Source organism: Somniosus microcephalus, chromosome 4, assembly GCF_052327205.1.
Source record: "Somniosus microcephalus isolate GS21.2 chromosome 4, FLI_Smic_1.0, whole genome shotgun sequence".
Lineage (NCBI taxonomy): Eukaryota > Metazoa > Chordata > Chondrichthyes > Squaliformes > Somniosidae > Somniosus > Somniosus microcephalus.
The window spans coordinates 158,530,046-158,551,571 of NC_140990.1; the positions used below are offsets into that span (position 1 = coordinate 158,530,046).

General features: G+C 54.6%; 2 protein-coding genes across 3 annotated transcripts in view; both read left to right on the forward strand.

Annotated features, from left to right (window-relative positions):
- Positions 1–652, forward strand: part of scpep1 (serine carboxypeptidase 1) — a 20,531-nt gene extending 19,879 nt beyond the window's left edge. Inside the window, exon 8 of the mRNA XM_085984183.1 lies at positions 544–652. Coding sequence (XP_085840309.1) covers positions 544–652 — 109 coding nt within the window. The remainder of the gene's footprint in view (positions 1–543) is intronic.
- coil (coilin p80) lies at positions 617–21,247 on the forward strand. Of its 2 annotated transcripts, XM_085985399.1 has the most exons (7): positions 618–889; positions 6,102–7,275; positions 12,373–12,459; positions 13,215–13,262; positions 13,705–13,774; positions 18,665–18,756; positions 20,942–21,247. In XM_085985399.1, exons 1-7 carry the CDS (start codon positions 654–656, stop codon positions 21,023–21,025), a joined length of 1,791 nt encoding a protein of 596 aa, XP_085841525.1. In that variant the 5' UTR covers positions 618–653; the 3' UTR covers positions 21,026–21,247. The 2 variants fall into 2 exon arrangements, with proteins under 2 accessions (XP_085841526.1, XP_085841525.1); XM_085985400.1 differs by lacking the exon at positions 12,373–12,459 and having other exon boundaries at positions 617–889.
- The last annotated feature ends 279 nt before the right edge of the window (positions 21,248–21,526 follow it).

The following is a 21,526-nucleotide window of genomic DNA, read 5'->3' on the forward strand; positions in this document are numbered from 1 at the left end:
CCTAAGCTCTGGAATTCCCTCCCTGAACCTCTCCCCCTCTTTCCTCCTTTAAGATGCTCCTTAAAACCTACCTCTGTGACTAAGCTTTTGGCCATCTGTCCTAATTTCTCCTTATGTGGCTCAGTATCAATTTTTGTTTGTCTTATAATACACCTGTGAAGCGCCTTGGGACGTTTTACTACGTTAAAGGCGCTGTATAAATACAAGTTGTTGCTATTGGTGCGTTCACTTTACCACGATGGCCGCCGCTGGGCAGAACAGCCACAGTGACGCGTGCCAACTCTCCTTTACCAAGATGGAGGCTCCACCTGCTCTCGTCACTATGGCAACAAGTGCAAATTAGGATGTCTATATATCTGAATTTAGATTGTGAGCGGAGTGCTGGGGCCTGGAAATGCCCTCTGCTCCTGCCTTATACTGCACAATTTCTGCATTCCAACCACAGCAGCGGCCGCCGGCAACATTTGAATCAGTCGCCACCTCTCCCTCCATTCCAGTCGCATTCATTTACCCTGGTGATTGACATCACTGCTACCCAATCAGACCGTGGAGTATGGCACGCATCAAACGGCAACAACCAATGGAAAAGAGTGAGGGCGGGGTTTGCGACGGGCCCGCCTACTGCCAGCTGCGTGCGCAGCTTACGGCCTAAGATGGCGGCGGTTCGCGTGCGCCTGCTCTTCGATTACCCGCCGCCGCTGCTGCCGGCCGGCCGCCTGTGCTGGCTGCTTCTGCAGCCCGATCAGTGCCGGGTGGTGGCCGACCTGGAGAGCATCATCCGGCGGCGCTTCGGTTTCAGCAGCCGCACCTTGCTCCATCTTTTCCTCGACGGCTACCTGCTTCCGCCCAACGAGAGCGTCTACCTGGTGCGCGACAACGACTCAATCAGGTAGAGTGAGGCCCCGACTCCGGCCACTGACCCCCCCCCCCCCCGACTCTGGACACTGACCCACCGGACACTGACCCCCACCCCCCCGGACTCTGCCCACCCCCCCCCCCCCCCCCGACTCTGGGCCCCCCGACTCTGCCTCTCTCCCCTCCCCCGACTCTGGCCCCTGAACCCCCCCCCCTTGACTCTGGCCCCTGAACCCCCCCCCCCCCACTCTGGCCCCTGGAACCCCCCCCCCCCCCGACTCTGGCCCCTGAACACCGCCCCCCCCCCCGACTCTGGCCCCCGAACCCCCCGGCCCCGACTCTGGCCCCTGAAACCACCCCCCACCCCCCCCCCCCGATTCTGGCCCCTGAAAACCCCCCCCCCCCCGACTCTGGTTCCTGAACACCCCCCCCCCCCCAACCGACTCTGGCCCCTGAACACCCCCCCCCCCGACTCTGGCCCCTGAAACCCCCCCCCCCACACCGACTCTGGCCCCTGAACACCCCCTCCCCCCCTCCGGACTCTGGCCCCTGAACACCCCCCCCCCCCCCTGACTTTGGCCCCTGAACACCCCCCCCCCCCCCCCCCGGCCCCGACTCTGGCCCCTGAAACCCCCCCCCCCCGACTCTGGCCCCTGACCCCCCTCCCCCGACTCTGGCCCCTGACCCCCCTCCCCGACTCTGGCCCCTGACCCCCCTCCCCGACTCTGGCCCCTGACCCCCCTCCCCGACTCTGGCCCCTGACCCCCCCTCCCCGACTCTGGCCCCTGACCCCCCTCCCCGACTCTGGCCCCTGACCCCCCCTCCCCGACTCTGGCCCCTGACCCCCTTCCCCGACTCTGGCCCCTGACCCCCCCTCCCCGACTCTGGCCCCTGACCCCCCTCCCCGACTCTGGCCCCTGACCCCCCTCCCCGACTCTGGCCCCTGACCCCCCCTCCCCGACTCTGGCCCCTGACCCCCCTCCCCGACTCTGGCCCCTGACCCCCCTCCCCGACTCTGGCCCCTGACCCCCCTCCCCGACTCTGGCCCCTGACCCCCCTCCCCGACTCTGGCCCCTGACCCCCCTCCCCGACTCTGGCCCCTGACCCCCCTCCCCGACTCTGGCCCCTGACCCCCCTCCCCGACTCTGACCCCCCTCCCCGACTCTGACCCCGGCCCCCCCCGACTCCGACTGTGGCCCCTGACCCCCCGACTCTCTTCTTCCCCTCCCCCCCCTTCCAGACTCCTGACATCCCCCCCCCGGGACCGGCCCCTGACTCTGTCCTCTGCCCCCCCCACCCCCGGCCCCTGTCACCCCCCCACCACCCCCCTCGGCCCCTCTCTCCTCCACAACCCCCCGGCCCCCCTCTCCTCCACACCCCGGCCCCTGACTACCCTGCTTTTTCCCCCACTGCCCTGCAAATTTCCCCCCTTTAAGAATTTATCCAATTGCCTTTCAAAAGTTACTATTGAACCTGCTTCCATCGCCCTTTCAGCGCATTCCAGATCACAACAACTCACTGCTTAAAAACATTTCTCCTCATCTCCTGCCCTGGTTCTTTTGCAAGTTACCTTAAATCTGTGTCCTCTGGTTACTGACTCTCCTGCCACTGGAAACAGTTTGTCCCTATTTAATCCTTGCCTGTCACCTGATGTCTATACAGACAAAGTGGACCTTTCTAAATCTGCTGAAGCGGACATGTCTTGTTAATAGAAGCAAACAATGCTGGAAATGTGGGAGAATGTGGCTTTATGGTCAGATACTGATAGGCATGTTCTTAATCAGCCATGATCTCATTGAATGGCGGAGCAGGCTCGAAGGGCCGAATGGCCTACTCCTGTTCCTATCTCTATGTTTACCTATGTATGTAATTCAGATTTGCATTTTCCCTCATCTTAATACCTTTTAGAGAATAAGATAATAAGGGTCAACCCAGATTGTGTGGGACTGGAGCCACATACAGGGCAGACCAGTAGGGCCAATGGGTTCCCTTTCCTGAAAGTTGTTAAGTGAACCAGTTGGTCAAGTGTATATGGGATGGTTTCCTGGACCAATATGTCGAGGAACCAATTAGAGACCAGGCCATCTTAGAGAACTGGTTGGCAGACAGGAAGCAAAGAGTTGGAATAAACGGGTCTTTTTCCGAGTGGCAGGCAGTGACTAGTGGGGTACCGCAGGGATCAGTCCCAGGACCCCAGCTATTCACAATATATATTAATGATCTAGACAAGGGAACTAGATGTAATATCTCCAAGTTTGCAGACGACACAAAGCTGGGTGGGCGTGTGTGCTGTGAGGAGGATGCCGAGAAACTCCAGTATGATTTGGACAGGTTGGGTGATTGGGCAGATGGAGTATAATGTGGATAAATGTGAGGTTATCCACTTTGGTGGCAAAAACAGGAAGGCAGATTATTATCTGAACGGCAATAGATTGGGAGAAGGGGAAGTGCAACGAGACCTGGGTGTCCTTGTGCACCAGTCGCTGAAGGTAAGTATGCAGGTGCAGCAGGCGGTTAAGGCGGCAAATGGTATGTTGGCTTTGGGGAGTCCGGAGGTGAGCCACTCTTCACAGAATACCAGCCTCTGACCTGCTCATGTTGCCACAGTATTTATGTGGCTGGTCCAGTTAAGTTTCTGGTCAATGGTGACCCCAGGATGTTGATAGTGGGGGATTCAGCGATGACATTCAATGGCATTACCAATCAACTTTCTTATGATTTAGTGCCATAACTCTCATCAAAACACTGCAAATATAGCCTGGAATTATATTATACTTTCCACCAACTCACCCCTCCGACAGTGCAGCACTCCCTCAGTATTGCCCCTCCGACGGGGCAGCGTTCCCTCAGTACTGCCCCTCCGACAGTGCGGTGCTCCCTCAGTACTGCCCCTCCGACAGTGCGGTGCTCCCTCAGTACTGCCCCCCCGACAGTGCGGCGCTCCCTCAGTACCGCCCCTCCGACAGTGCAGCACTCTCTCAGTACCGCCCCTCCAACAGTGCGGCACTCCCTCAGTACTGACCCTCCGACAGTGCGGCACTCCCTCAGTACTGCCCCTCCGACAGTGCAGCACTCTCTCAGTACCGCCCCTCCGACAGTGTGGCGCTCCCTCAGTACCGCCCCTCCGACAGTGCGGCACTCCCTCAGTACTGACCCTCCGACAGTGCGGCGCTCCCTCAGTACTGACCCTCCGACAGTGCGGCACTCCCTCAGTACTGCACTGGAGTGTAAACCTTTTTTCTGTGCTCAAGTCTCTGGAGTGGGGCTTGAACCCACGACCTTCTGACTCGGAGGCGAGAGTGCTACCAACTGAGTCATGGCTGACTGTCTAATTGATACTGATTCCTGGGGAGGGATTTCCAGAACTTGGGGCCTAGATACCTGAAGGCACGGCAGCCAATGGTTGGGCGAAGGAAGTGGGGGATGTACAAGAGGCTAGAATTGGAGGGTTGTAAGTCTACCAACTTAGCCACGGCTCTCACATTTGAACATGACAATTTTAAATATGAGGCGATTATGGCCCGTGGGTCAATGTAGGTCAGTAAGCACAGAGGTGATGGGTAGAGTGGGACTTGGTGCTATGCTCAACATTAAATAGCCAACATCTCTCGACAATGAGCCTCTGGTCCCAGCTCATCTGCTGAAACCCTCATTCATGCCTTTGTTACCTCTAGACTTGACTATTCCAACGCACTCCTGGCTGGCCTCCCACATTCTACCCTATGCAAACTTGAGGTTACCCAAAACTCGGCTGCCCATGTCCTAACTCGCACCAAGTCCCGTTCACCCCTCACCCCTGTGATCGCTGGCCTACATTGGCTTCTGGTTAAGCAGCGCCTCGATTTTAAAATTCTCATCCTTGTTTTCAAATCCCTCCATGGCCTCACCTCTCGCTATCTCTAACCTCCTCCAGCCCCACAACCCCCTGAGATCTCTACGCTCCTCTAATTCTGGCCTCCTGCACATCCCCGATTTTAATCTCTCCACCATTGGCGGCCGTGCCTTCAGCTGCCTGGGCCCAAGCTCTGGAATTCCCTCCCTAAACCTCTCTCTCTCTCTCTCTCCTTTAAGACGCTCCTTAAAACCGACCTCTGACCAGGCTTTTGATCATCTGTCCTAATATCTCCTTACTAGCTGGGGAGCGCGGCGTTGCCGGGGCTGTTTTGGGGCAGGCGGTTTAAATCGAGTGCCAGGATTTGGGGCCCTGTCTGTGTCCCTTTGTGAATCTGGTGCTGGGCAACATTTTAAATCGAGTGGCAGGCTTTAGGGCCCTGTGTGTGTCCCTGTATGTCTACTTTTTAAAAGGTTGAAAAATGAAAGTGAAACTACTTATGGCTTTGGGGCCCTGTCTGTGTCCCTTTGTGAATCTGGTGCTGGGCAACATTTTAAATCGAGTGGCAGGCTTAGGGCCCTGTATGTGTCCCTGTATGTCTACGTTTTAAAAGGTTGAAAAGTGAAAGTACTTATAAAACGTTTTTGGTAAATCTTAAGTTATTTTTAAAAGAGATACTAACTTTGAAAGTCGTTTTAGCTGGAAGGTGAAGTCATTTGAGCTGGAAGCTGGTAGTCAAACAATGGCTGGCAGCTCCCCGAGATGAAAACGAATAGTCCCGCCCACACACACACCGATTGGCCAACCATCAGGGGACCGTACTGTAGGATTGGTCAATCGTGACGGAACAGGATTGGTGGAACCTTGATGTCAGTCAATCAATGCTAGCAGATAATGAGTTTAATTTTGAAGGTTTTTTGCATAAGGCGCGAACAATTTTCGTCCGACCGAAAAGTAAATACGCTTAAAACCGTCTCTGAAGCGTAAGCTTTCTTTGGAGGTAACGCGCGCGTAGGTACGCCCTGTAACTTTCGAGTGCATACACGTAAGACGCACAGGAAATGACAGACAGACAGAATGACAGAAGTACCGCTTTATATATATAGATATAGATGTAGCTCAGTGTTAAATTTTGTTTGATAATCGCTCCTGTGAAGCGCCTTGGGACATTTTACCACGTTAAAGGCACTATATAAATGCAAGTAGTTGTTGTTGTCCCTGTTGTCATGTCTCCCCCACTGGGAGTGGTCTTGGAAGAACCGGCCAGCTTAAACACAGCGCATGTTTGCAGCTGAATGTGGGAAGCATTCCGCAGACTGTGCCAGTGTCGGGGTGCCGGTGCCGGAGCGCGGTGGAAATAATTTCTTTTTAGTGCATTAAATGCTGATAACTGTTTCCTGTTACCCTTTTACAGAGTGAAACAGGAGGAACTGATAACAGAAAATGGGTTTGTGACCAGCGACTCTCCAGATCGGCAGACTGTGAAGCCAAAGAAGAGGCGCCGACACCAGTCTGCAGACAAACATCAGCTGCGAAGTGAAAATGGAGAAGAAAAGAAAAGGAGAAAAGATGCGGGACTGAGCGCGGAGCAGCGGCACGATTCCACGGGCGAGACTGTTGCCAATGTAAGTACGGAGTGTTCGAGGAAGAGAAAGAACGAGACAGATGGTGATGAAAAGTATCATGTTCAAAAGAAACACTTTAAAAAGAAAAAGGATAAATCCGGCAAAGACAAAACTGGTAGGGATCGTTCCAGCAAAAGAGCCCAGTCTGGATCGTCGGGAAAAGCTCTCCCGGAGCCCACAGTTGCGAGTCCCCTCTCTAAACTGGGGAGGGGGAAGAATGTTTCAAATAACTCCGCGTTTCAGAGAAAGGCCGCAGCACAGCTGTCTGACAGCGAGCGTTCATCCAGTGACCCCAGTGAGAGCGAGCGTCCACGGCCAAAGAGCCCAGCGCTGGCAGCGACTGGCACCATCACCAAGGGTCAGGGCAACAGCAGCTCGGCGAGAGAGACTCCCAACGCTCAAAGCTGGAAGAAGCCCGCGCAGACGAACACGGTCGCCAAAATAACAGGGGCAAAGGCAGACAGCACCTCCGACTCGCTGAGCAGTGACTCCGAAACCCCCGTGGTTAAGAAAGCGTCCACTTTGAAGCCAGGAGCCCCGCCTTCAGTGGAAAGGATTCCAGGTCGGTCTGAGAACGGCAGCGTTGTCCCTAACCCCACGAGATGTTCGTCTGAAACCTCTTGCGACTCCCAAGATTCCAAGTCCGGGAAACCCGGGAGGAAACTTGCGGGAGTAGAGACTGATGCGCAAAGCGAAACCGGCAAAGTGGGACGTCGGATCACCGCTCCCGCTCTGCCATCCGATCAAACGGGGAATGGCGGCTTTGGACCGGGCAACGGAAGGGGCCGTGGGCGAGGGTTTAGTGCCTTCCCGTGGGGCGGCGCTGGTGGGCGGCAGCAGCGCGGTGCGTTCCGGGGGAGAGGCCGAGGAGCCAGTCTCTCTCGCTATAACTATGAAAACAGCCACAACCCGAAACCTGGAGAATCAAACGAAACTGTGACAAACAAGCACATTATTGTCGAGGTGAGTGGATGTGAAGGGGAAATGTGCAGCTGTTTCTCTCTGTTCGCCCCACACCCAGAGAAGGTAAACAGACCTGATAATATGAACCTAGTCTTCAAACTAATTGTTGTCAGTGCAGTAATAATTGTCGGGAGGGAGGGGCAAGGTGAAAAGCTACAAGTGGTGAAAGTGCCCCAGCAGCAGCTCCTCCAGCCTCGTTCCTTTGATGGCCATTGCTAAATGCACTGCTGAGGGTTGTACGACACCGCACTCCTAACCCCTGATCTGTGCCACGGTTGGTGATCTCAGGGACACTAAAACTGGCTACAGTAACTTTAGTTTGGGTGGGGTTCAATTTCTACTCTTGGTCACTGCCCAGTGACACTAGCTTGTTTGGGGGGGGGTGATCAGGCTTGGCGGTGATGCCATTCATGGTAGAATAGCCAAGCACTGTTTCTGGGTTTACACAGGAAGAATGGGAAGTTTGCTGAGGTACCAGACGACTTAGCAGTTGTGGAACAACCCCGGCAACAGTTGGTGACTTCAGGAAATGAGGGGCGTGGAGGGAAATCGCCGCGAAAAAGACCGGTTTCCTTGGAGGGATTGGAAGCAGTTTGCTTTGCTGGCAGATTAGCTCAAGTTAAAGATGTCGGACCTTTAACAAGAACGCTGCAGTTTTGGGGCGGAGCTGTTGGCCATTAGTCTGAGCGCTGTCGCATCTCGAGGCCTTATTGCCTGGGCAATGCTGAACGCCGAGGCTATTTGGTTACAGGCCACAGTGATAGCATGTCTAGCGTTACTGTAGCAGCTTCCTATCGCCTTCACTGGTGCCACACGGAGTGTATCTGCGCTTTCGCGCCTCATGTATCAATGCGCGCTCTCATCTTGTCCAGCAGTTCAATACAGAGAGCCCCGACGCTGTCCCGTGTAGAGAGAGCGAGCCCCGACGCTGTCCCGTGTAGAGAGAGCGAGCCCCGACGCTGTCCCGTGTAGAGAGAGCGAGCCCCGACGCTGTCCCGTGTAGAGAGAGCGAGCCCCGACGCTGTCCCGTGTAGAGAGAGCGAGCCCCGACGCTGTCCCGTGTAGAGAGAGCGAGCCCCGACGCTGTCCCGTGTAGAGAGCGAGCCCCGACGCTGTCCCGTGTAGAGAGAGCGAGCCCCGACGCTGTCCCGTGTAGAGAGCGAGCCCCGACGCTGTCCCGTGTAGAGAGAGCGAGCCCCGACGCTGTCCCGTGTAGAGAGAGCGAGCCCCGACGCTGTCCCGTGTAGAGAGAGCGAGCCCCGACGCTGTCCCGTGTAGAGAGAGCGAGCCCCGACGCTGTCCCGTGTAGAGAGAGCGAGCCCCGACGCTGTCCCGTGTAGAGAGAGCGAGCCCCGACGCTGTCCCGTGTAGAGAGAGCGAGCCCCGACGCTGTCCCGTGTAGAGAGAGCGAGCCCCGACGCTGTCCCGTGTAGAGAGAGCGAGCCCCGACGCTGTCCCGTGTAGAGAGAGCGAGCCCCGACGCTGTCCCGTGTAGAGAGAGCGAGCCCCGACGCTGTCCCGTGTAGAGAGAGCGAGCCCCGACGCTGTCCCGTGTAGAGAGAGCGAGCCCCGACGCTGTCCCGTGTAGAGAGAGCGAGCCCCGACGCTGTCCCGTGTAGAGAGAGCGAGCCCCGACGCTGTCCCGTGTAGAGAGAGCGAGCCCCGACGCTGTCCCGTGTAGAGAGAGCGAGCCCCGACGCTGTCCCGTGTAGAGAGAGCGAGCCCCGACGCTGTCCCGTGTAGAGAGAGCGAGCCCCGACGCTGTCCCGTGTAGAGAGAGCGAGCCCCGACGCTGTCCCGTGTAGAGAGAGCGAGCCCCGACGCTGTCCCGTGTAGAGAGAGCGAGCCCCGACGCTGTCCCGTGTAGAGAGAGCGAGCCCCGACGCTGTCCCGTGTAGAGAGAGCGAGCCCCGACGCTGTCCCGTGTAGAGAGAGCGAGCCCCGACGCTGTCCCGTGTAGAGAGAGCGAGCCCCGACGCTGTCCCGTGTAGAGAGAGCGAGCCCCGACGCTGTCCCGTGTAGAGAGAGCGAGCCCCGACGCTGTCCCGTGTAGAGAGAGCGAGCCCCGACGCTGTCCCGTGTAGAGAGAGCGAGCCCCGACGCTGTCCCGTGTAGAGAGAGCGAGCCCCGACGCTGTCCCGTGTAGAGAGAGCGAGCCCCGACGCTGTCCCGTGTAGAGAGAGCGAGCCCCGACGCTGTCCCGTGTAGAGAGAGCGAGCCCCGACGCTGTCCCGTGTAGAGAGAGCGAGCCCCGACGCTGTCCCGTGTAGAGAGAGCGAGCCCCGACGCTGTCCCGTGTAGAGAGAGCGAGCCCCGACGCTGTCCCGTGTAGAGAGAGCGAGCCCCGACGCTGTCCCGTGTAGAGAGAGCGAGCCCCGACGCTGTCCCGTGTAGAGAGCGAGCCCCGACGCTGTCCCGTGTAGAGAGAGCGAGCCCCGACGCTGTCCCGTGTAGAGAGAGCGAGCCCCGACGCTGTCCCGTGTAGAGAGAGCGAGCCCCGACGCTGTCCCGTGTAGAGAGAGCGAGCCCCGACGCTGTCCCGTGTAGAGAGAGCGAGCCCCGACGCTGTCCCGTGTAGAGAGAGCGAGCCCCGACGCTGTCCCGTGTAGAGAGAGCGAGCCCCGACGCTGTCCCGTGTAGAGAGAGCGAGCCCCGACGCTGTCCCGTGTAGAGAGAGCGAGCCCCGACGCTGTCCCGTGTAGAGAGAGCGAGCCCCGACGCTGTCCCGTGTAGAGAGCGAGCCCCGACGCTGTCCCGTGTAGAGAGAGCGAGCCCCGACGCTGTCCCGTGTGGAGAGAGCGAGCCCCGACGCTGTCCCGTGTGGAGAGAGCGAGCCCCGACGCTGTCCCGTGTAGAGAGAGCGAGCCCCGACGCTGTCCCGTGTAGAGAGAGCGAGCCCCGACGCTGTCCCGTGTAGAGAGCGAGAGCCCCGGCGCTGTCCCGTGTAGAGAGAGAGCGAGCCCCGACGCTGTCCCGTGTAGAGAGAGAGAGAGCCCCGACGCTGTCCCGTGTAGAGAGAGAGCGAGCCCCGACGCTGTCCCGTGTAGAGAGAGAGCGAGCCCCGACGCTGTCCCGTGTAGAGAGAGAGAGCCCCGACGCTGTCCCGTGTAGAGCGAGCCACGACGCTGTCCCGTGTAGAGAGAGAGCCACGACGCTGTCCCGTGTAGAGAGAGAGCCCCGGCGCTGTCCCGTGTAGAGAGCGAACCCCGACGCTGTCCCGTGTAGAGAGAGCGAGCCCCGACGCTGTCCCGTGTGGAGGGAGCGAGCCCCGACGCTGTCCCGTGTGGAGGGAGCGAGCCCCGACGCTGTCCCGTGTAGAGAGCAAGCCCCGACGCTGTCCCGTGTAGAGAGAGAGAGAGCCCCGACGCTGTCCCGTGTAGAGAGAGCGAGCCCCGACGCTGCCCCGTGTAGAGAGCGAGAGCCCCGACGCTGTCCCGTGTAGAGAGCGAGAGCCCCGGCGCTGTCCCGTGTAGAGAGAGAGCGAGCCCCGACGCTGTCCCGTGTAGAGAGAGAGAGAGCCCCGACGCTGTCCCGTGTAGAGAGAGAGCGCCCCGGCGCTGTCCCGTGTAGAGAGAGCGAGCCCCGACGCTGTCCCGTGTAGAGAGAGAGCCCCGACGCTGTCCCGCGTAGAGAGAGCGAGCCCCGACGCTGTCCCGTGTAGAGAGAGCCCCGACGCTGTCCCGTGTAGAGAGAGCGAGCCCCGACGCTGTCCCGTGTAGAGAGAGAGAGAGAGCCCCGACGCTGTCCCGTGTAGAGAGAGAGAGAGCCCCGACGCTGTCCCGTGTAAAGAGAGAGCGCCCCGGCGCTGTCCCGTGTAGAGAGAGCGAGCCCCGACGCTGTCCCGTGTAGAGAGAGCACCCCGACGCAGTCCCGTGTAGAGAGAGAGAGCCCCGACGCTGTCCCGTGTAGAGAGAGCGAGCCCCGACGCTGTCCCGTGTAGATAGAGCGAGCCACGACGCTGTCCCGTGTAGAGAGAGCGAGCCCTGACGCTGTCCCGTGTAGAGAGAGAGAGCCCCGACACTGTCCCGTGTAGAGAGAGCACCCCGGCGCTGTCCCGTGTAGAGAGCGCGAGCCCCGACACTGTCCCGTGTAGAGAGAGAGCCCCGGCGCTGTCCCGTGTAGAGAGAGAGAGCCCCGGCGCTGTCCCGTGTAGAGAGAGAGAGCCCCGACACTGTCCCGTGTAGAGAGAGAGCGAGCCCCGACGCTGTCCCGTGTAGAGAGAGAGCGAGCCCAGACGCTGTCCCGTGTAGAGAGAGAGCGAGCCCAGACGCTGTCCCGTGTAGAGAGAGAGCGAGCCCCGACGCTGTCCCGTGTAGAGAGAGAGCGAGCCCCGACGCTGTCCCGTGTAGAGAGAGAGCGAGCCCCGACGCTGTCCCGTGTAGAGAGAGAGCGAGCCCCGACACTGTCCCGTGTAGAGAGAGAGCGAGCCCCGACGCTGTCCCGTGTAGAGAGAGAGCGAGCCCCGACGCTGTCCCGTGTAGAGAGAGCGAGTCCCGACGCTGTCCCGTGTAGAGAGAGAGCCCCAGCGGTGTCACGTGTAGAGAGAGAGAGAGCCCCGGCGCTGTCCCGTGTAGAGAGAGCGAACCCCGACGCTGTCCCGTGTAGAGAGAGAGAGCCCCGACGCTGTCCCGTGTAGAGAGAGAGAACCCCGACGCTGTCCCGTGTAGAGAGAGAGCGAGCCCCGGCGCTGTCCCGTGTAGAGAGGGAGAGCCCCGACGCTGTCCCGTGTAGAGAGGGAGAGCCCCGACGCTGTCCTGTGTAGAGAGCGAGCGAGCCCCGATTGTACAAACAATGAAGCACATTCTCCTGGTATAGGGAAATGGAACCCTTTGATTTCAACAATTTATTGCGTGTCTTTTATCCCTTCTGGCCCATCACCATTCAGTTGACATGTCTCCTGTCCCTCCACCGCAGTGAGCAGTAAGTTTGGAATGTGTGGGCCCGGTGATCCCTGGTGTGGGCCCGGTGATCCCTGGTGTGGGCCCGGTGATCCCTGGTGTGGGCCCGGTGATCCCTGGTGTGGGCGCGGTGCAGGCAGTGACCGCTTGTGGCTCTCCGCACACCCGTCACTTTGTTTGTGTTTCTCCCTTTGAACAGAATGCCCCGGAGGTTCCAAAGAGAGACTACAGCAAACTGCCGCTCCTGGCCGCACCACCTCAAGTGGGAGAAAGAATTGCCTTTAAGGTAACCTCTGCTCATCTCACTGATTCTGGGCAGGTTCTCAATTTGTTTTACGAAAGCCCTGACCTTGCTTGAAATAAAGACTAAACTATGTCTGTAACGATAACTCTACGAGATTCTTTGCTGTAAGAAGCAGCTTGCTGTCCTTGAAAGGGAGCAGAGACTAGCATGGAAAATAACTCCAGACATCAGGCATTTCAATAATGTGGATATGTTCAGTAAGTCGGATTTGTTTTCTTTGAAAAAGAGGCGACATTGAGTTAATATCTATGAAAATTTCAAGATTATGAAGAGTGTGGAGAAAAAGAGTAGGTGAAAGGGTTCAACTCACAAGGGACATGAGTGAGAGTGGAAGGAATAAGAGAAGGAATTGTTCTCCCTGCAGGGAGTGCGGCTGTGGGATTAGTTCCCAGGGAAGGACAGTGAAGCAGAAAGTGTAACTGGGGTCATGGCGACGTGTTTGTACAGAGGGATGCAGGGACACGGTGGGAGGGGGGATCCAGGGTCGCGGTGGGAGGGGGGATCCAGGGTCACGGTGGGAGGGGGGATCAAGGGACACGGTGGGAGGGGGGATCCAGGGACACGGTGGGAGGGGGGATCAAGGGACACGGTGGGAGGGGGGATCAAGGGACACGGTGGGAGGGGGGGATCAAGGGACACGGTGACACGGTGGGAGGAGGGATCAATCTCTCAAAGGCTCCGCCTGTTCTCGTGAATCTCCACAATCTAATCTGACCGTTTCTGATTTTTCTCCCAAGGTGTTGGAGCTGTCTGAGAATTACACGCCTGAATTGTCAGATTACAAGGTATTTAAGGGGGGGAGGGAGGGTGGGGGGGGGGGTGGTGGGGGGGTGCTGGAGAGGGGGGGTGGTGGTGGGGGGGGGGCTTGGTGGGGGTGCTGGGGGGAGGGGTGGGGGGGAGGCTGGGGGGGGGGGGAGAGTGCTGGGGGGAGGGGGCTGGGGGGGTTGGGGTGGGGGGCTGGGTGGTGGGGGGAGGGGGCTGGGTGGTGGTGGGGGGGGGGTGGCGGTGGTGGGGGGAGGGGTGGTGGTGTGGGGGAGGTGGTGGTGGTGGGGGTGGGGTCACTGGGCAGGGAATTGGGGTGGGGGGGTGGATGCTGGCGAAGGCTGCGAGGTGAAGCAGGATTAAGTGGAGATTGGAAGTGATGTTATCGGATTGCTGATTGAGTGGGGTGAGCTACCAGAGCCATGTTCTTGCAGTCTGACTTGCCTGAAAACTCTTTCTTTAAAGGAAGGAAGAATCATGAGTTACAATCCCAGTACACAACAGGTGGAGCTCCGTGTCGACTCCGTATCAACAGGTGAGGCTCTCTCTGCAGTGAGTGTCCTGTGCACACTCTGCTTTGATAGGTAAAGCATTGAAACTATAAGAGCTGGCATTTATGTAGATCTTTAACGTAACAAATATCCCAGATTTCTCAACAGAGACAGAACCGACAGAAAGCAGAGGAACATCTGTCAATTATACAGCATTTCAGCAATTGAAGACTAAAAGCACTTCCTTTAAAATATGTACCAGGGGCTCCCCTGATGGCTCCATGAGTTTACCTTTAGAGGCCGGGAAGGCCCCAGGTTCCGTTCCATTCCACAACCGTGCTCCAGACCTCGGCCACGGCTGTGGTAGAGGCGACAGTTAACCTGAGCGACTGGGGAAGGGAAGGAAGAATCAGCCCAGGTATCTGTTCCTTATCGCTGCCCAGCGACGTCTGCTGGAACCACGTGTTGAGTGGGAACAAGATTCTAGTCAGCTGTGATGCCCCCATAGTTGAAATGCCCAGTGACTCACTATTGAGGCTTATCGATAAAGAATTGGTGAGTTACTAAAGAGCAGGTGGCACTTATGGAACCTGTACCCAGGAGAGGGGAACATACGAATTAGGAGCAGGAGTCGGCCCTTCGAGCCTGCTCCGCCACTCAATGAGATCATGGCTGATCCGATTACTCCACATTCCCACCTACCCCCGATAGCTTTCACCCCCTTGCTTACCAAGAATCTATCTACCTCTGCCTTAAAAATATTCAAAGACTCTGCTTCCCCCGCCCTCTGAGGAAGAGAGTTCCAAAGACTCACGACCCTCTGAAAAAATTTCTCATCTCTGTCTTAAATGGATGACCCCTTATTTTTAAACACTGACCCCCAGTTCTAGATTCTCCCACAAGAGGAAACATCCTCTCCACATCCACCCTGTCCAGACCCCTCAGGATCGTATACGTTTCAATCAAGTCACCTCTTACTCTTCTAAACTCCAGTGGATACAAGCCTAGCCTGTCCAACCTTTCCTCATAAGATGACCCGCCCATTCCAGGTATTAGTCTAGTAAACCTTCTCTGAACTGCTTCCAACGCATTTACATCCTTCCTTAAATAAGGAGACCAATACTGTACACAGTACTCCAGATGTGGTCACACCAATGCCCTGTATAACTGAAGCATAACCTCCCTACTTTTGTATTCAATTCCCCTCGCAATAAACAATAACATTCTATTAGCTTTCCTAATTACTTGCTGTACCTGCATACTAACCTTCTGCGATTCATGCACTAGGACACCCAGATCCCTCTGCATCTCAGAGCTCTGCAATCTCTCACCATTTAGATAATATGCTTTTTTATTCTTCCTGCCAAAATGGGCAACTTCACATTTTCCCACATTATACAGGTAGACTACCCTTTATCTGAACTTCCGAAAACCGAAACCCTCTAAAAACCGAAGGTTTTTTCGTTCAGCGTAAGTCGTGCGCACGACTTACGCTGAACGAAAAAACCATCGGTTTTTAGAGGGTTCCGGTTTCGGAAGTTCGGAAAAAGGGTAAGTCGTGCGCACGACCCCCCGCCGACCCCACCCCCCCCCCCCCCCCCCGCCGGCCCCGGACCCCCGCCGACCCCGACCCCCACCGACTTACGCTGAGCGTCAGCGTAAGTCGTGCGCACGGACCCCCGCCAACCCCGACCCCCACCGACTTACGCTGAGCGTCAGCGTAAGTCGTGCGCGCGGACCCCCGCCGGCGCCGACCCGCCTTCCGAAATCCGAAATTCTCCGAAAACCGAAACACGGCTGGTCCCGAGGTTTTCAGATAAAGGCTAGTCTACCTGTACTCCATTTGCCAGATCTTTGCCCACTCACTTAACCTATCTATATCCCTTTGTAGCCTCCTTATGTCCTCTTCACAATTTACTTTCCTACCTATCTTTGTGTCATCAGCAAATTTAGCAACCATACCTTCGGTCCCTTCATCCAAGTCATTTATATAAATTGTAAAATGTTGAGGCCCCAGCACTGATCCCTGTAGCACACCACTCGTACCTTGCCAATCAGAAAATGACCCATTTATGCCTACTCTGTTTCCTGTTAGCTAGCCAATCTTCTATCCATGCCAATATGTATGTTACCTCCTACACCATGAGCTTTTATTTTCCGCAATAACCTTTGATGTGGCACCTTATCAAATGCCTTCTGGAAATCTAAGTACAGTACATCCACCGGTTCCCCTTTATCCACAGCACATGTTACTTCCTCAAAGATTGGCATATTGTTTATTGGCTATGAAAATGTTCATCGATCTTCTCCTTTGCTATAAACATTGGTCTCAATCTTCTCTCCTTCTTAGGCAGTCCCTCGGAGCCGAGGATGACTTGCTTCCACATTTAAAATGAGTTTGCAGGTGACTGAGGAGTCCAATGCGGGACCTACAGTCTCTGCCACAGGTGGGGCAGACGGTGGTTGAAGGGGCGGGTGGGTGGGGTGCTTGGGTTGACGTGCGCTGCCTGCGCTTGACTTCCGCTTGCTCCCAGCAAAGAGATTCGAGGTGTTCGGCACCTTCCCGGATGCTTCTCCTCCACTTTGTACGGTCTTGGGCCAGGGATTCCCAGGTGTCGGTGGGGATGTTACACTTTTTCAAGGAGGCTTTGAGGGTGTCCTTGAAGCGTTTCCTCTGCCCACCTGGGGCTCTCTTGCCGTGCCGGAGCTCCGAGTAGAGCGCTTGTTTTGGGAGTCTTGTATCGGGTATGTGGGCAATGTGACCCGTCCATCGGAGCTGATCGAGCGTGGTCAAAGCTTCGATGCTGGGGATGTTGGCCTGAGCGAGAACACTGACGTTGGTGCACCTATCCTGCCAATGGATTTGCAGGTCTCAATAATTTCATGATCACACATTTCTCAAAGCGGATTGAAAGCATCAGTCTGAGAGAACCTGCTATTCCGGACTCCTGTCTGTCATAGAATAGAATCATAGGGTGGCTATAGCATGGAAGAAGGCCATTCGGCCCGTCGAGCCCGTGCCGACTCTCAGCTAGTCCCACTCCCCTGCCTTTTCCCTGTAGCTCTGCAAAAAAAATTCCTTCAGATACCGATCCAACTCCCGTTTGAAAGCTGTGACTGAGTCTGCCTCCACCACCCTTTCAGGCAGCGCATTCCAGATCCTAACCACTCGCTGTGTAAAAAAGTTTTTTCTTACATCGCCTTTGGTTCTTCTGTCAATCACCTTAAATCCGTGTCCTCTGGTTATTGACCCTTCTACCAATGGGAACAGTTTCTCTCTACTCTGTCCAAACCCCTCATGATTTTGAACACCTCGATCAAATCTCCTCTCAATCTTCTCTGCTCCAAGTAGAACAACCCCAGCTTCTCCAGTCGATTAACGTAACTGAAGTCCCTCATTCCTGTAACCATTCTCATAAATCTTTTCTGCACCCTCTCTAAGGCCTTCACATTCTTCCTAAAGTGTGGTGCCCAGAATTAGACACACTGCTCCAGTTGGGGCCGAACCAGTGTTTTACACAGGTTCATCATAATTTCCACACTTTTGTACTCTATGCCTCTATTCATGAAGCCCAGGACCCCGTAAGCCTTTTTAACTGCTTTCTCAACCTGCCCTGACACCTTTAATGATTTGTGCACATATATCCCCAGGTCTCTCTGTTCATGCACCCCCTTTAGGATTGTACCATTTAGTTTATATTTCCTCCTCATTCTTTCTACCAAAATGTATAATTTCACACTTTTCTACGTTAAATTTAATCTGCCACGTGTCCGCCCATTCCACCAGCCTGCCTCTGTCTTCCTGAAGTCTATCACTCTCCTCCTCACTGTTCACTATACCTCCAAGTTTTGTGTCATCTGCAAATTTTGAAATTGGGCCCTGTACACCCACATCCAAGTCATTAATATATATCAAGAAAAGCAGTGGTCCTAGAACCGACCCCTGGGGAACACCACTGTATACCTTCCTCCAGTCCGAAAAACAACCATTCACCACTACTCTCTGTCTCCTGTCACTTAGCCAATTCTGTATCCATGCTGCCACTGTCCCTTTTATTCCATGGGCTTCAACTTTGCTGGCAAGCCTATTATGTGGCACTTTGTCGAACGCCTTTTGGAAATCCATGTACACTACCTCAACTGCATTACCCTCATCAACCCTCTCTGTTACCTCATCAAAAAACTCGATCAAGTTGGTTAAACACAATTTGCCTTTAACAAATCCGTGCTGGCTTTCCTTAATTAATCCACACTTGTCCAAATGACTGTTAATTTTGTCCCTGATTACTGTTTCTAATGACGTATGAGGAGAGATTGGGTCAGTTGGGCTTGTATTCGCTAGAGTTTAGAAGAATGAGAGGGGATCTCATAGAATTTTATAAGTTTCAATCGGGACTAGACAGACTAGATGCAGGAAGGATGTTCCCGATGGCGGGGCAGTCCAGAACCAGGGGTCACAGTCTAAGGATAAGGGGTAAGCCATTTAGGGCTGAGATGAGGAGTGATTTCTTCACCCAGAGAGTGGTGAACCTGTGGAATTCTCTACCACAGAAGGCAGTTGAGGCCAATTCATTAAATATATTCAAGAAGGAGTTAGATATATTTCTTAAAGCTAAAGGGATCAAGGGATATGGGGAGAAAACAGGGGCAGGGTACTGAATTTGGATGATCAGCCATGATCTCATTAAATGGCGGAGCAGGCTCGAGGGGCCGAATGGCCTACTCCTGCTCCTATCTTCTATGTTTCTACTATTCCAGACTCTCCTCGTCCAGTCCCAGGGAACCTGCTATTCCAGACTCTCCTAGTCCAGTCCAGGGAACCTGCTATTCCAGACGCTCGTCTGTTGGTGGTTGAGTGAGTCAATTTGCTGCCACAGTTTTGATGCTTTGACTGGTATCTCAGGCTTACTCCAGACATTATTACTTTGTTCCAGAAAGTTCCAAAGAGCCTGGAAAGTTTGACCTCATCTATCAAACTGAGAATGGAGAGGATATGGTGGAGTATGCCGTGACGAGGAAGCCCCAGGTAGGTGTAGTGGAAACTAACTGCTACTGTCTATCTTCACCATGGGGAGCTCAAACACTGGCTTGCATCCATACTGTGTATCACTGGGAGAGAGAACTTCCATTTCTACAGCACCTTTCAGGACCTCCGGATGTCCCAAAGCACTTCACAGCCAGTGCAATACTTTTAAAGTGTAGTCGCTGTTGTAATTTAGGAAACACGGCAGCCAATTTACGAACAACAAGCTCCCAGAAACAGCAATGAAATAATGATCAGATAATCTGTTTTAGTGATGTTGGTTGTGGGATAAATATTGGCCAGGACATTTGCATCTTTATGTCCATCTGAGGGGGCAGACATCTCACCCAATGGCACCTCCAACAGTGCAGCGCTCCCTCGGTACTCTCTGGAGTGGGACTTGAACCCACAACCTTCTGATTCAGAGGTGAGTGTGCTACCCACTGAGCCACAGAGTGTGAGAGGGAACTTGAGTCTTTGAACTGCTTGGGAGGTGTGAGCCGAGCTTTTAGAAAATGATGCACTAATGCCAAAGAGAATTTGTGTCGTGGTATAATGGAGTGCGAATATGCAAGAGAGTGGGACAGTGTGTATCTGAAGTGGTGCACGTGAGTGTGTGCGCGAGGACTGTATGCGTGCATGTGTGAGATGGACCATGTTCCGAGATTCTGTGTGTATCTGTGGAATGGAGTTTTTTTGTGTGCGTGTGTGCGATGGTCTCATGGTTACGGGCGGCACTAGCAACCCAGCGGTCACCAGTTTAAATCCCACCGGGGCAAGCGCTGAAATTAAATGCCATAAAGTTGGTCATTTGTGAGCTGGCATGAAATTTTCTTTGGCATTAGTGCATCATTTACTAAAGGAGAAAATAGAAGAACATCTAGAAACCAAAAATATAACAATGAATAGTCAGCATGGATTTCAAAAGGGAAAGTCTTGCTTGACCAACCTCATTGAATTTTTTGAAGAGGTAACAGCGAGAGTGGACAATGGTAATGCAGTAAATGTAATTGATCTGGATTTTCAAAAGGCCTTCGATAAGGTATCCCATAATAGACTGATAAACAAAGTCAGAGAATGCGGAGTCAGGGGACAAGTAGCAGAATGGATTGCTGGCTGGCTTCAGGACAGAAAGCAGAGAGTAGGGGTAAAGGGTAGCTATTCACAGTGGCAGAAGGTGGGTAGTGGTGTTCCACAAGGATCAGTGCTGGGACCACTGCTGTTCACAATTTACATTAACCATTTAGACTTGGGAATCAAAAACACAATTTCTAAATTTGCGGATGACACCAAATTGGGGGGAATTGTCAATACTGAGGAGGACTGCAACAAGTTACAGGAGGACATTAATAAACTTGCAGAATGGGCATATAATTGGCAAATGAAATTCAACACTGATAAATGTGAGGTATTACATTTTGATAGGAAGAATAGGGAGGTCACATCTCTTGGAGGGTGCGAGTCCAGGTGAGGTAGAGGAACAAAGGGATCTCGGAGGACAAATACACATCACTAAAAGTTGCGACACAGGTTAGTAAGGCCATAAAAAAAGCAAACCAAGCACTGGGGTTTATTTCTAGAGGGACAGAATTGAACAGTAGGGAAATTATGCTAAACTTGTATCGAACCTTGGTTAGACCACACTTGGAGTACTGCTTACAGTTCTGGTCACCATCTTATAAAAAGGATATAGAGGCACTGGAGAGGGTGCAGAGAAGATTTACAAGGATGATACTGGAAATGTGAGGGTTATGCTGATAGATTTAGATGAGGAAAGACGGGAGGAGGCTCGAGTGGAGCATAAACACCAGCATGGACTGGTTGGGCTGAATGGCCTGTTTCTGTGCCGTATATCCGATGGAATCCTATGAAAGGTGCTGGGTTCTCCCTAATCGTCACGCTTACCCGCGGCGGTCTGGTCTACACGTGACTCTAGTTCCTCAGGGCAGCTAGGGGTGGCCAATAAATGCTGCCTTGCAACTGTCCCTCGCGTGTTTTTGCGGGGGGGGGGGTGGTGTGGAGGGAGGTTGGGGGAAGTGGAGTGGGACTAATTGTTCGCTCTTTCAAAGAGCCAGCTCAGGCACGATGGGCCGAATGGCCTCCTCCTGTGCTCTGATTCTATAATGCGCAATTCAACCCATTAATGGTCGTGTTTCTCACTCACTCTGTTCTTGCCGTGTTGTTTCAGGTAACGGAGAGTTGGAGCTCGTTGGTTGAACCTCGTCTGATTGTGACACCTGCTGCTGAGCCAGTGGCCGTGGAGATGGCCTGACTAACTCTTCCAACTCCCTGCTCTCAACATGTTTGCTCTGCTAACCTAGCTGCTTCCCTGTACAATACTGAGTCTCCACCACACCATAGTGTCCTGTGTCCAGGATCTGTAGCTGAGGTTTGAGGAGCAGTGTACATTTTCAGGTTTTTTACATGAAATATCTGAGGTTGCACTTGTGGTATGGTACATTGTGAATTGTTTAATAAATGCTTTTTTTTAATATTCTTGTTTTTTATTTATGTTTTTGTATCTTTACATACTTCCCGTGGAGAACAGGACTGACTGTCCAGTGCTCCTGCAGCTAGGGGACGAATTGAGTCATTTGACACTCCCTGGAACTCCCTCCCTAACAGCACTGTGTAAGCACCTTCACCACACGGACTGCAGCGGTTCAAGAAGGCGGCTCACCGCCACCTTCTCGAGGGCAATTAGGGATGGGCAATAAATGCTGGCCTTGCCAGCGACACCCACATCCCATGACTGTGGAGCTGAGTGTATGAT

Excerpts from the sequence above, each read along its gene's own strand:
- coil (XM_085985399.1), top strand. The coding sequence starts at position 654 with ATGGCGGCGGTTCGCGTGCGCCTGCTCTTCGATTACCCGCCGCCGCTG. Across the intron at positions 7,276-12,372 it reads ACAAGCACATTATTGTCGAG|AATGCCCCGGAGGTTCCAAA; the intron begins GTGAGTGGATGT and ends CCCTTTGAACAG. Across the intron at positions 18,757-20,941 it reads CCGTGACGAGGAAGCCCCAG|GTAACGGAGAGTTGGAGCTC; the intron begins GTAGGTGTAGTG and ends GTGTTGTTTCAG.